The following is a 14246-nucleotide window of genomic DNA, read 5'->3' on the forward strand; positions in this document are numbered from 1 at the left end:
AAGTTCTTTGGGAGTCGTCTCTCCATGTCCATGCTCCCCACCTCCCGCAAAACCTGGGAAACTGAATTTAAGCCTTACCCGTGCTAGTAAAGTACTCTACCCTGAGCAACATTCCTAGACCACACTTCTTTCTATCCTCTCAAGGGACTCTCCCCGTGAATTCTCACTTCGCGTGTTGTCAATTCCGCATGTTCTCGGTCGCCTGGTTAACCGCTTCTGATAGGTCCTCCCATTCTCTCCTGCTTTATCTAAATCGCCTATTAACCCCACACCGGGAGACTATGCTTTCTAAGGCTGTTCCGGAAGTATTTTAAAGCCTGGCGGGGTGGGAGTGGGGGGCTGGAGCGATGGGTCGGCAGTGAAGAGCTATTATTACACTTGCTATTATTACAGAGGACCTCAGTTCGGCTCCCAGCACCGCCAGTAAGGAGCTCAGCCTCAAGAAATCCGACGTTATCTTCTGACCTCGGTGGGGACCCGCACACGCGTCGCACACTTACACAGACACACAACTTTTAAAAGCCTGGGTGTTCCACGCCCTCCCCGCTCCACCTCCGTTACCACCTTTGATCTCTAACGCTATGTTCGGTGAAGGCGGGCGTCCAAGAACCGGAGGCGACGACCACCCGGCTTTCACCTCAGTCTGAGGGGCCGAGAGACAAGCCAGCGGGCCGTGACGTCACAAAACTGTGACGCGCGCGAAGCTCCGCCCCCTCGCGACCTGCGCCGGGAATCCGGGCTGCCTGCGCCGTGGCGTCACAGGTCCGGGCAGGCGGGTTTTCCGTCGGCCCAATGGGAGCGGCGCGCCGGCCTCCCCTTTAAGGAATGTTGTGACCTGACGTCACCCAGGCGAGTTACCTCCCGCAGCCGCCACCGCCAGGCTCAGCGCGAGCCCTGCAGCCCTTGAGCTCGAGCCCCGGAGCCCCCGGCGCACCAAACCGCAGCCACATCCCTGAGCCGCGCGCCCCGGAGCCCCGGCTGCGCGCTCCGCCGGGCCCGCGCCATGCCCTCCGACCGGCCTTTCAAGCAGCGGCGCAGCTTCGGTGAGGCCCTGGGGGCGAACTGCGAGCAGGGACCGAGGGATGGGGGTGCCGGCCGACCCCGATTGCCGCAGGTGACGTCAGCCCCATGACGTCAGGCACCGGCCGGCCGGACCCCGGGTGGGGAGGCCGTGAGGCCTGGCAGGGTCGCCGGCCTCCCCACCGCGTCCCTGGTCGAGGGCTAAGGGGCCGACGGCCCCGGGGGCGGGCGCTGGGGCGGGGCGGGCCCGGAGCCGCCCCTCGGGGATGGCGAGGCGGAGTCGCGGGAGGCCTCAGCCTTGCCGGGCCTCACGCCGAGTGCTGTCCACAGCCGACCGCTGTAAGGAGGTGCAGCAGATCCGCGACCAGCACCCCAGCAAGATCCCGGTGAGTCTCTAGCCGCCCCCCCCGGCCACGCCCTGCCCTGCCAGGTCCCGCCCCTGGCTTACGAGTCCCCCGCCCACTACACTCCAGGTGATCATCGAGCGCTACAAGGGTGAGAAGCAGCTGCCTGTCCTGGATAAGACCAAGTTTCTGGTCCCAGACCATGTTAACATGAGCGAGTTGGTCAAGATCATCCGGTGCGTGGGCAGCCTCCTGAAGGCCTTGGGTGGGGTAGGGGCCAGGTTACACTCGGAAGGGGTGGAGTGGGGCAAGGGGACAGGAGATAGGGCACCGGCCCTGTTCTAGGAGGCTGGGAAAGGTCAAGGTCAGGGTTGGGGTGAACTTCTAAAGAGGTGAGTCTCTAGCGCGGGCTGTGATGGACGAAAAGTGAAGATTTTGGAGGGTCACCCAGGCCCCCGGCAGGCGGCCTCCTCACCTGGCATGCCCTCCTGCCTCCGCAGGCGCCGCCTGCAGCTCAACCCCACGCAGGCCTTCTTCCTGCTGGTGAACCAGCACAGCATGGTGAGCGTATCCACGCCCATCGCTGACATCTATGAACAGGAGAAGGATGAAGACGGATTCCTCTACATGGTCTATGCCTCCCAAGAAACCTTTGGCTTCTGAGTCAGGAGTAGGGGTGGGGGGTGGTTGGGAATTCTGGTCAGGCTCTCTCCAGGGAGGTCCTGGCTTCTAAACTGAGCTATTTTAGTCCCCAGTGGGTTAGGCAGAGATGTGATCCTTCCCCCCCCGCTTTGCCCAGGTAGGGGACACCAGCCAGCCTACCATGCCCTGGGTCCTGGGCCAGTCACCTTAGGGTCACTCCTCTGGGTGCTGGCTGGGTTGGGAGTGGGTGGGGAGCCCCAGCTCTGTGTGGTTTGTCTTTTTTTTTTAAGCCCCTTGCCTGTCTGCACACCTGTCCCTCATTCACCTGAGGCTTTTGCCTCCTGCCAGGACCTGTCCACCCCTGAAAGGCTGGCTCCCCTTGTCCTGACATGGTATATGGATCTGTGGTCATTTCTTCAGCAGAATAAAGATTGCTCAGGCCTGCCTGGCCCTTTGCCTCCAGCTGCTTGTTTGGGAGTAGGGAGGGCTGCTAGGTTACTGTGTCCACACACTCTTGTCAGTCAGGGACACGGGGTCAGAACCCTACTCCTTAACACAGGATACCATGTAGTATTGGGGCCAGACTCACCCCACTCCAGGAATCAATGTTATCAGAACAACAATGAAAAAACCCACACATTTATTAAGTAGCCACAGCCTAATGCTCTGCTCTGCTCACCTGTTGCTTCCCCCTTCCTTCCTGTGCAGAGTCACAAAGTGGCAGGTCCAAGTGGGGTGCTCCCAGCTTCTCCCCATGGGCCTTGTGGCCAGCTATGAGTCCCCTTTGGTGCCAGATATTTGCAACCCTGGATTTGAACCGCTTCTGCCTGAGGACTTGCCTGCTGGCAACTCTGGATGAGGGACCTGGCCCAGCTTCCGGCCCTTCCCCCTCTTGTCCATGCAGCTCTGTGCCAGCCAGGGCTACTTGAGCACAAGCATAGCTTCTGTGCCGTCCTTGGCAGTCAAATAGAGACCATGTGTGAGGTAATACTCCCGTCGCAGGAAGGCATAGAAGTAGTCAGAGATGAGCAGGATCTGGCAGGGGAAGAGAGAATGAGAATCATGTGGCACCTTACTGAATAAGGCCCTTTGTGGGGTTAGACAGGTACTATGAGACAGTTCCTGCCTGGCATCTCCCATCAAAGCCCAATCTATAAGCCTGCCCATGGGCCTGCTTCCCTCTTGGCACATACCTAGCCCTGAAAGATATTACTGGCCATCTGGCAGCTGTGTGTGTTTTACTTTCTGCTCCCTACTGCTGGTTTACACCTCCATCCTTGGGAATCCAGATCAGTGTTCTAGCAAACAGTGCATGCATGCACCCTGTCTCTTCCCACAGGCACTCCCCATCCAGCCTCCCCTCTCCAGGAGCTCAGGACACAGAATTGCCTAGTATTTCTCCCACACACACGGCCCAGAATTCTACCTTGAAAACATAGAATTCCACCCATCCCTGTAACAACCCCCACTGGACAAAGTCACTGTTGTCACTTAAATAGTACCAAAGCCACTTCCCAGAGATCACTGCTTTCAAACCCTCTCCTGTGACAGGCAGCCAGAGGGAGCTTTTCAGACCACAAATCTGATCATGTTACCACTTGACTTGAGTTCTCCCAAAGGCTGCTCATGCTTCAGACTCTTGGAGCTTCATGGCCTTGCACCTGGTTGGTTCCTGCTACGTGATGTTACATCACTTCCCCGTACTACCTCTCTAACCACAGGTCTTTGCTATTTCCTCTGCCTGGAACATTTTCATCTAGCCAGTACCTTTCTGCCCTTCAGCTCTGTTGCAGGCTCACTTACCCCAGGTTAGGTCCTAACTCCTTAACCTTTCTGCTGACATAAACTCATTCAAACTGCAACTTTACATCAACTATGTGACACTTAGTGGTAATGCTGCTTCTGCTAAGGATGGAGCCCGAGTACCTCTGCCACTGTGACATTTATCTACCATAACTCAGTCTGACTACAAAATCAAAAGGGGCCGAGAATTTCAGTCCATCCTCACCCTAAATAGAGCCTCAGAGAGGAACAGGATTTGTCTCACTTGTACACTTGACCCCAAAGTCTACAACCCTATTCAGCCCAATGTGCCCAAGACTGGAATAACTAGCTGACAGGGGAGTGCCCCCACCCCGCCAAAGGAAGGCAGGCACACTATTGGAGACACCATGGTTCTCAAAAGTTTAGAGGCTCTCAAAGTACCAGCAGCAACCAATTCTTAGCTCACATGGGAAGACAGGCCTAGAATGTGGCAGGCATTCAGTGAGAGTCTTGGGGCAGAAGAAAGGTTGAGATAAGTCAGGAATCTAGGTCTCCAGAGCCCTGTCCTGGGCAGCTATATACTTCTGAAGGTAGAAGAGCAGCTAAGAAGACCTTGGAGGGCCAAAAACATTGATACTCACTGGACACATGCCTGCCATTCTATTATCTCAATGGAAGACTAATGGTCCATTTTACCAATAGAGAGACTGAGGCTCGAGGCATTCAATTAGTTGGACTAAGGCCATACCTGGATGTCCGGACTATTGGGCGTGCACCCTTGTGCCATGGGCCAAATTCCCAAAAGGACACAGGGATCTGTAACATATCAGCAAGCAACCAGGCAGCCCTTGGCAATCCTGGTTGAGGCAGCGGTTCAGTTGACCTTAAACCCTGGGGTTCTCTCACCCAGACCCCAAGATGTGTCTGGGAAAGGGAGGCCCAGTCCCTGTGTCAGGGTAGGTGAGAGACGATCGCAGATTCAGAATTCATAACTTGTCCCACAGTGGTTGAGCTGGCTAGGTCAAAGGAAGGCAAATCAAACTAGGTTATTAGGTTGCGCCACATCTGGAAATAACATTTTTGTTTGTTTGTTTTGCAAGTTAATAATGTTGGCAATAGCTGGGCGGTGATGGCTCACACCTTCAATCCCAGTGCTCGGGAGGCAGAGGCAGTCAGATCTTTTGAGTTCCAGGACATCCATCAGAGCTACACAGAGAAACCCTGTCTAAAAAGCCAATAATAATAATGTTGGCAATTTTATAGGATCCAGTCTAATGTGATATGGGAAGAAATGTACAAATATTAAACACATCATTCAGAAGGACCTGACCTGAAGAAATAACTGTGGACTTGAAGAGGAACTGTTCTTTTTTGTTCTTTGGTTTCTTTGGAAACAGCATCTGAAAAGCCCAGGGTAGCCTCAAACTTGCTATGTAGCAGAGGGTGACCTTGAACTCAATCCTCTTGCTGGGATTACAGAGGAGCACCTCCTACCACAGGAGGAGCTCAGGAGCTATTCTTAAAAACCTTAATTCTGCCGGGCGGTGGTGGCGCACGCCTTTAATCCCAGCACTCGGGAGGCAGAGCCAGGCGGATCTCTGTGAGTTCGAGGCCAGCCTGGACTACCAAGTGAGTTTCAGGAAAGGCGCAAAGCTACACAGAGAAACCCTGTCTCGAAAAACAAAAAAAAAAAAACAAACAAAAAAAAACCCCTTAATTCTGTGTACCACTTTCTTGTATTGCTTGGATTCAAAATAAAAATTCAGGCCAGGCATGGTGGCACATTCTTGTAATCCCAGCACTTGGAAGGGGAGGCTGGAGAATTACTAAAAGTTTTTTGTTTTGTTTTGGGTTTTTTGAGACAGGGTCTCTCTATGTAGCCCTGCCTGTCCTGGAACTCTTGATGTAGTCTAGGCTGGCCTCAAATTCAAAGTGCTCAGATTATAGGCATTAAATCTGGCTGATTACTGCAAATTCCAGGTCAGCCTGGGCTAGAGTGAGACTATTTCAAAACAAAACCCAAACTAAACGTGGTGTAGAGTTAGCATTAGCTTGAAATCACATGGCTAGCACATTCTGACAAGATAATGAGAAGGGAGCTTGGCCTGGGGAGTCTTCCTCTTTAGAACTGTTTTACTCCTCATTTTGCCTGCATGCATGTATGTGCACCTTGTGTGTCTGTTGAGGTCGTGGATGGTTGTGAGTGACTATGGGATACTGGGAGTTAAACTCGGATCATCTACAAGAGCAACAAGTGCTGCTGAACCATCTCTCCAGCCCCTGGTTTTCTGTAAAAACAAACAAACAAACAAACAAAAAGAACAAACATCAGACCAACCTAATTTAGGGGACCTGCCCAGTGTTCCTTAAGCCTGCAAAGGTCATGAAAAATAAAGACAAGATGCAGAGCAGAGTACACTGGGGAGACACAACCAAGTACAACATTGTCCCCTAGGTTGGTCCCGGAAGAAGATATGACTCCCATTCAGTTAATGGTAATGTCCCAGAGTGGGTTCTTAGTTTAACAGAGTTCTGTGCAATTTAAGATATTAACACAGGAAAACCGAATGGAATATACAAGACTTCTCTCTACTATCTCTGCAACCTGACTCCAAGGCAATTCCACAATAAAAAGTTTATCTAGAAAAAAAACAAAAACAATTTTGGTCTTTTTTGTTGTTGGGGTTTTGTTTCTGTTTGCTTGGGGGTTTGGAGTTCTTGTTGGGTTTGTTTTGTTTTGTTTTGAAACAGGGTCTCTCTACGTAGCCCTAGTTGTCCGAGAACTCTCTATGTAGACCAGGCTGGCCTCAATTCACAGAGCTCCTCCAAACTGCCTCTGAATCACTGACTTGTTTTGTTTTGAGACAGCGTCTCTTGAAACCCATGCTGGCCTTGAACTATGTGGCAGAGATCCCCTTGAACTTCTGAACCTGCTTCTACCTCCCAGATGCAGAGGTTACAAGTATGTGTCACTGTTATCTGTTTTAATGTGGCATTGGAGATTGAATCCAGGGCTTTTTGAATGCTAAGCAAGCACTCTATAAGAGCTATATTCCCACAAGATAGTGGTGGTGCACGCCTTTAATGCCTTTAATCCCAGCACTTGGGAGGCAGGTGGATCTCTGTGAGTTCAAGGGCTAGCCTGGTCTACTGTCTCAAAAAACAAACAACAGCTGGGCATTGGTGGCCCACGCCTTTAATCCCAGTACTCGGGAGGCAGAGCCAGGCGGATCTCTGAGTTTGAGGCCCTCCTGGGCTACAGAGTGAGTTCCAGGAAAAGCGCAAAGCTGGGGGGGGGGGGGGGGAGGAACGGACAAAACAAAACAACAATAAAGGAGCAGCAGCTAAATCCCAGTCTGTTTGTTTAAGACAGAGTCTCAATAGTTAGTCCAAGCTGATCTGGAATTTACTATGTAGCCAGCAAGAAGGTAGAGGCAGGAGGATCAAGGAGTTCAAGGTCATCCTTGGCCACATAGTGAATTTTAGATCAGCCTGGTCCAGCTGGACTACTGAATGTGAGAACACAATGAATTCAAAAACATTTTGGTGGGCAAGACACAGTGAAGAATACCTATAATTCCAGCACTCAGGAGGCAGAGGGATCCTTTTAAGTTCAAGGCCAGCCTAGTCAACAGAGTGAGTTCCAGGCTGCCCAAGGATACACAAACTTGATTTCAAAACAAAAATGGTAAAAGGTAGCTTTGACAAATACATGTGTGAGACCCAAATGTTCAACTATGTTAATTTTATGTAAGTGAAGTGAAAATAAATACTGACCTCTATTTAGTGATGTAAAAGCTGACATAGTTAGCAGGAAATGTACTGATATCGGCATTTCAATTTGAAATAAATTTAAAAATAATCCAGGATGAGTTGGTGAGATGGCTGAGAAGGTTGAGGCACCTGCTGCCAAGCCTGATGATGACCTGGAGTTTATTCCCCAGAACCCACAACTCCTGAAAGTTGTCCTCTGTCCACATGCATGCTGTGCATGACCCACCTCAACAAACACAAAATAAATGTTTATTAAAAAAAAAAAAAAAAGGAGCAGGGCATGTCATTGAAGCACCTAGGAGGTACCTAGCCTGCATGAGATCCTGATCAAAAAACCAAAATAATAAATAAAAAAAAAACCCAAATAACAATAAAATAAAGATAGCTTACGGGATGGATTCTGTAACCAAGCAAGCACTGCAGAATATTACTGATAGGGTCTTTGTAGTGGGAATGTGGGTGTTCAGTGTGTCAATATTTGCATAGTGAGAAAGTGTAGAAAAGGACCCTGCTCATTTGGACACACAGCTGTGAGTGTCCTCAGCTCTGGGCGGGTGCCATAGTTACAGGGAAAGGACAGAAGGCTGGCCTGAGGCTTGGCTCTTTCAGAGGAAAGCCTGGGCCTGGGACTTTCCACTGAGACTGTGAGGAGGAGTCCCCAGAGGTCCTCGGATTCACCTGCTCAAGAGCTGCAAACCCACAGCTCCTCTGCCTATTCTGAGCAGGGGAAGGTGAGCGGCGGGGAACAAAAGCATGGGCAACTTAGAACGGACTTCCCATTCCTTCCGTTTCCTTTTCCTCATGTAGAAAATGCGAGCAATCAGCTCCAGTTCATGACCCACCACAGTGGTCTTCCCTAGACCATACCTAGGATTTAGGGGCCCAAGAACACGTTTGTCCCTCTGCCTTCAGAGACCCGGGGCCTGTACTTGGAAGCTGCCCTGCTTGCTGTGGCTGATCACCCAGCCTCTCACTTAGGTTCTTTCCACACTCCCAGACTTTCTACAGGACTCCTTTTATCCCCAACACAGCCATTTCGTTGTTGTTGGGGTTTTTTTTTTTTTTTTTTTTTTCGAGACAGGGTTTCTCTGTGTAGCTTTGCACCTTTCCTGGAACTCGCTTTGGAGACCAGGCTGGCCTCGAACTCACAGAGATCCGCCTGCCTCTGCCTCCCGAGTGCTGGGATTAAAGGCATGCGCCACCACGCCCGGCTGTTTTTATTTTTTGACAGGGTCTCACTATGTGGCTCTTAGAACTCACTAGGTAGACCAGTTTCCCTCGAACTCCCAGAGAACCACCTGCCTCTGCCTCCTGAGTGCTAGGATTAAAGGAGGGCACCACCACAGGGCTCAGGGAGGGGAGGTGTGTCTCCCTTATCTAACTTCTTGGCCCCAAAGGATCTCTTTTTGTTGTTTTTTCCTTTTGAGACAGAGTCTCACTCTATAGCCCAGGCTGCCCTGGAACTATGTAGCCCAGGCTGCCTTGAACTCAGTGTGGTCTACCTGCTTCGGCCACCTGGATGCTCAGATCACATGCATCTTCCGAGCTATCACGCCTGCAAACACTGACAGAAGCCTCTGCTGCTTCCCCTGGCCCATGCCTACTTGCTCAGCAGTCCCATACTAACCGATGCTCAGTTATCTGACCCCAATGGGGTGGTGTCTGCTCCAGCTCTGGAGCCCTAGGCCTGGCACAGGGCTCATACTCTGGGTGCATTGTGTTGGTCCTTAGCCTTTTGGCACTACCCTTCAGCCATGGCTTGATGAGACTTCACTCCTCTCCTTGACGATCATAAAGTCCCCAGGGCTGCTCTTCTCTGCTCTGTGGTAGAGGCTTCATGAAGTAGCCAGGGTCACAGAGGACAAAATGAATCAAAAATGAATGAGTCTCAGAACATGCTTCAGTACAGATGTGACAGAAAAGAGACAGAAAAACATCTTCTAAGCACCTGGCCAGCCCCCTTAGGAACTTGTAACTCCTGCGCTGTGGCCCATTTATAACCCTGGGCCACAGGTATGAGTAAAAAGTCAGGCTAGATCATCAGCCCTGCCTGTCTATATCCAAATTCTGAGTTCTTTCTATCACGCTCCACCTCTTAGGCTTGGCACTCGCACTGGCTGAGGCTGGCTGACACTCCATGCCCTGACAAGCACCCTGTGAGGTTGTACTTCCCAGTTTACAGCTCTGCTGCTCTACCAGGTTCTTCTTGGAAAAGGCAAAGTAAGTTTGAGACTTGAGAGCCAACTGGGTTATCCACCTTGACCAATCGGAGCCTCTTGACTACAGCCTCCTGGAAACAGACATGAACACCTTAGTATGTCTTGACTCCCTAAGCCTCTTCCTTCTGTTGGAGACACTGACACTCTTGGGGACTTCAACTGGTTGCCGTAGTTGGCAGAGTGCTGCTTCCTTGGCTACGTGCCTGGAGTCTAGGCAAGTAGAAGCCAGAGGAGGCTGGCAGCTGCCTGTGGAGCTCTGGCCTACCCACTCAGGACAAACAGACCCTGCAAGGGAGGGGTCAGAGCTTCACCTTCCAACTCCAAAGATAAAAACAGCAGGGAAGGGGGAGTGGTGTCGCAGGCCTGCAACCCTGCACTTAGAGGTGGACATAAGAGGATCAGAAATTCAAGTCATTCTCAGCCATTTAGTAAGTCAGAGGCCAGCATGAGTTACAAGAAAGAGATCCTGTTTCAAAAACAAAGAAAAAGCCAGGGATATCACCGGGCTTCAAGTCACTGTTAGCAGGTAGGACTGTAGATTGGTGCCAGAGTAGCAGCTGTTATTTACCTGGTCCTTTCAAATCTCAAAAACATTCTTGTTCAACATCATACTAAGTCCTCACAGCCACCTTCCAAGTTAAGCAACCAAGAGTACAGCCTCTCACAGATTACAGCAGCCTCCTCCTCCACACCAGGATGCCCGCTCACAACCTCTTCCTGGCAGCAGTTTGCAGTCTGAATCCCATCACATTTATCCTTGGTTGACAACTAACGGCTCAGCCTGAACCTCAGCATAATGAGGTCCCCAAGGGCTGCGGAGCTCTGACCACTGCAACCCTGGAATGTTCTCCTTCTTCGTCCCAGAGCACAGCCAGTGCTACACAGTAGCACACAGCATCATCCTCTTCCTCGGGTTTCCCCTTCTCTCTCCCCCTTCCTCCTCCTCCTCCTCTTCCTCCTAGTACCCAGTTGGATCCTGTATGTCCCCCAGAACTGTATTTAGACACCTCTTTCCCCTAGAGGCACTCACAGTCCTGGCTCCATGCTCCCAGCCCCACAGTGAGCAGCACATCACACTGCTCTGCCCTGCTTGTTTATTCTGCGTTCTCTCCCGTACTGGGTGCATTGTAAGGAGGGCTATGTCTATTCACCTAAAGGGCTGTAGAGAGCAGAAGTTAGATGTGTGGAGCATGGTGAGATCTCTCATGCAGGACTTAGGCAAACAGGAGGCTCCTCTCATATACAAACAAAGGAAGATTACCAAGATGTTTTACTAAAAGAAAATAGAAGATACTTCCATCATAATGACACACACATACATACACACAAACTCTCCATGAGTACATGACACATGTAAACACATGGAGAAAGACTCAGAAGGCCAAACAAGCACATGATCCAGATTACATGGGGCCAGCTCCTTGTAAACCTTCCTTAAGCACGAGCCACTAATTACAACTTAAAGTAAGATTCCAGTGTTCTCTGTTCTTAAATTTATTTAGGGTGACTGGGACACTTTAGCTTTTTCTTTTAGAAAAAACAGATTCATGAAAGCTCTCTCTCTCTCTCTCTCTCTCTCTCTCTCTCTCTCTCTCTCTCTCTCTGTGTGTGTGTGTGTGTGTGTGTGTGTGTGTGTGTGTGTGTACATAAAGCACTGATTAATTTGTTACACTTAAAACCCCAGCATTTGGGAGGTAGAGGCAGAAAGATGAGGAGTTCGAGGCCAGCTTCAGCTACTTGGAAAGCTGGGGGTAAGGCTGGTTACATGAGATCCTGTCCTAAATTTAAATAGGAAAGAAAAAAGAGACTGTCTCTTTCTCATCATTTATGAACTGAATACTGTCCTGGAAGGTTGCTGTATGTATCTGAAGAGCACACTATTCTTCACATTTCACATGCCAGCAATGTGATTTATGGCAATAATAGGACCCACAGGTTATAGCAAATCCACTAAGCACTCTATGAGGTGGGAATTATCACCCTGAAATCTGAGACTAAGAAACTGTACCCTAAAGAAGTTAAATCACCTGCTGAAGGTCACCAATGAGGGAGCTGGAGGAGGCCTCAAGCAATCAACCAGTAGATTTCAATCTTCTGTTTCACACTCAAGCGCGCGCGCGCGCGCGCGCACACACACACACACACACACACACACACACACGCACACATGCCTCATTAGATGGTTTACTGCTGTCATTTCCTGTTACTGACTCTGAGGCAATGGTAATTAGCAAACGATGTGTGCTTACCACATGATGAAAACTACTTAATGGTCCCCAAGAGAAAGAGCAGAGCCTTAGTCACTAGAGTACCTGCTGGGGTAACTAATAATCTACACACATTCATTCTGTAATAGGGCATCATACTTTTCAACATGAACAGAGCAGGACTTTAACAAAACTCAATAGGTCAAGTTGTTCTATGCAGTCTATATAGATAAAGCTGATTTTGACAATGAAGGTCTGGGCTCTGAGCACCTATTTGGAATTTGTGGCCATTTGGCACACAGAACAGCTCTTATCTGCCTGTACCAGGGAGGGAAGGAGGAGGCTAGAGGAAAATACTTTTCCCTGCTAGAAAGGTATTTATAAGCACAGGCTGTGGAATAAGCGTCTGTCCCCAAATGCCTGATATCTTAATAGAAATGCCAACAAAGAAGCAGAACTGGGCTTGGCTGTGCAGGACATGAAGAGGCCAGGTTTGGACAGAAGGAAAAGGGTGGAGACACTTGCCAACTGGCCTCAGATGTGTGATTTCACTCCATCTTTCTTTCCTTCCCATCCTCTTCCTGTGTGCCTCACTTTTTCCCTCCCTCAGGCAAGGTCTTAGAATGTACAGGCTAGCTTGACTTCCCCCATGAAGCGCAGGCTGATTTGGAACTAAGGAACCTCTGGCCTCCGCCTTCCAAGTGTGGATTACAGTATCAGCCACTTCAGGATCACCCAGCTCCCCTTCCCTTCTTTCTTTCCAAGTCTGAAGGTCCAGTCACTACTCTTAGTCCTTCTGCCTTTGTCTGGCCTCTCAACAGGAAAGCCATCTTGTTCCTACTGGATCCCTCCGCCAACCATGCACATCTAGCCACAAATCACAGGATGTTTTCTCTGGCTGCCTTTGGTTTGTTCACGTCCTCACTCATTCATTTAACAAATACTTTTCTAAGCAACTGCTCTGTGCCTCTCACTGACTTGGTACTTGGGGACCCTACACAGGGAGAAGCAGATCCCCACCTTCGAGAAGTTCATGGTCTAACAAGAGGCAGACAGCACTGCTAGGGCGGAGATAGACAGGGAGACCAAGAAAGAGACAGCGAGATGGCTCAGCAGGTAACGTGCTTACTGTGTAAGCCTGGCGACCTGAGTTTAAGCTCCAGAATATGAGAAGACTACAGAGAGAACCAACTACTAAAAGCTGTCCTCCGACCTCCACACACTTGTCATGGCACATATGTATCACACATATCATAAACATACTCACATACAATAAAAAATAAGCCTGGAGTAGTGGCGCACACCTTTAATCCCAGCACTCAGGAGGCAGAGGCAGGCAGATCTCTCCTTTTTTTTTTTTTTCCGAGACAGGGTTTCTCTCTGTAGCTTTGGAGCCTGCCCTGGATCTCGCTATTTAGCCCAGGCTGGCCTCGAACTCACAGAGATCTGCCTGGTTCTGCCTCCCAAGTGCTGGGATTAAAGGCGTGTACCACCACCGCCGGCGAGCTCTGCTTTTGAGGCCAGCCTGATCTACAGAGTGAGTTCCAGGACAGTCAGGGCTAAATAGAGAAACCCTGTCTCAAAAGACCAAAATAATAATGAGGAGGAGGAGGAGGAGGAGGAAGATAACAAAGGAGAACTTCATGAGAGGCCTAAGGTAGTGCCAAACTATTAAAAAAATTCTAAGCCGGGCGGTGGTGGCGCACGCCATTAATCCCAGCACTTGGGAGGCAGAGCCAGGCAGATCTCTGTGAGTTCGAGGTCAGCCTGGGCTAAATAGCGAGATCCAGGGCAGGCTCCAAAGCTACACAGAGAAACCCTGTCTCGAAAACCCCAAAAATAAAAATAAAAAAATGAAAGAAAGAAAGAAAGAAAGAAAGAAAGGAAGAAAGAAAGAAAGAAAGAAAGAAAGAAAGAAAGAAAGAAAGAAAGAAAGAAAGAAAGAAAGAAAGAAAGAAAGAAAGAAAGAAAGAAAGAAAAAAGAAAATTTTAGCTGGGCAATGGTGGCATATGCCTTTAATCCCAGCACTTGGGAGGCAGAGGCAGGTGGACCTCTGAGTTTGAGGCCAGCCTGGTTTACAGAGTGAGTTCCAGGACAGCCAGGACTGTTATACAGAGAAACCCTGTCTCAAGAAACAAACAAAAATAAAATTCTAAATGTCCCGTATCTGAACTCAGTGGACCGAAGGCCCAGAACACGGGCAGTATGCTCTTCCTAGTGAGGGGCTCTTTTCATTAGTCAACACTCCAGGTTAATAATCTTTTTTGTTTAATTT

At 49.8% G+C, this 14246-nt stretch overlaps 2 protein-coding genes across 2 annotated transcripts in view; one reads left to right on the top strand and one right to left on the bottom strand.

Annotated features, from left to right (window-relative positions):
- The first annotated feature begins 819 nt into the window (after positions 1-819).
- On the top strand, positions 820-2456 carry Map1lc3a (microtubule associated protein 1 light chain 3 alpha). Its single transcript, XM_052722881.1, has 4 exons — positions 820-1043; positions 1351-1406; positions 1494-1600; positions 1865-2456. The coding sequence occupies exons 1-4, from the start codon at positions 1004-1006 to the stop codon at positions 2025-2027; spliced, it is 366 nt and encodes a 121-aa protein (XP_052578841.1). The 5' UTR covers positions 820-1003; the 3' UTR covers positions 2028-2456.
- Positions 2457-2629: 173 nt separating this feature from the next.
- The window catches only part of Pigu (phosphatidylinositol glycan anchor biosynthesis class U), an 88155-nt gene continuing 76538 nt past the window's right edge, over positions 2630-14246 (bottom strand). Inside the window, exon 12 of the mRNA XM_052722880.1 lies at positions 2630-3041. Within this exon, the coding sequence (XP_052578840.1) occupies positions 2928-3041 (114 nt within the window). The 3' untranslated portion in view covers positions 2630-2927. The remainder of the gene's footprint in view (positions 3042-14246) is intronic.

The sequence above is a fragment of the Peromyscus californicus genome, unplaced genomic scaffold (assembly GCF_007827085.1).
Source record: "Peromyscus californicus insignis strain IS unplaced genomic scaffold, ASM782708v3 Scaffold_7__1_contigs__length_154581171, whole genome shotgun sequence".
Lineage (NCBI taxonomy): Eukaryota > Metazoa > Chordata > Mammalia > Rodentia > Cricetidae > Peromyscus > Peromyscus californicus.

Bases quoted from the DNA above. Each gene is read 5' to 3' on its own strand.
- Map1lc3a (XM_052722881.1), top strand. From the start codon at position 1,004: ATGCCCTCCGACCGGCCTTTCAAGCAGCGGCGCAGCTTCG. The intron at 1,407-1,493 runs GTGAGTCTCTAG...ACTACACTCCAG, and splicing joins AGCACCCCAGCAAGATCCCG to GTGATCATCGAGCGCTACAA. The intron at 1,601-1,864 runs GTGCGTGGGCAG...CTGCCTCCGCAG, and splicing joins GAGTTGGTCAAGATCATCCG to GCGCCGCCTGCAGCTCAACC.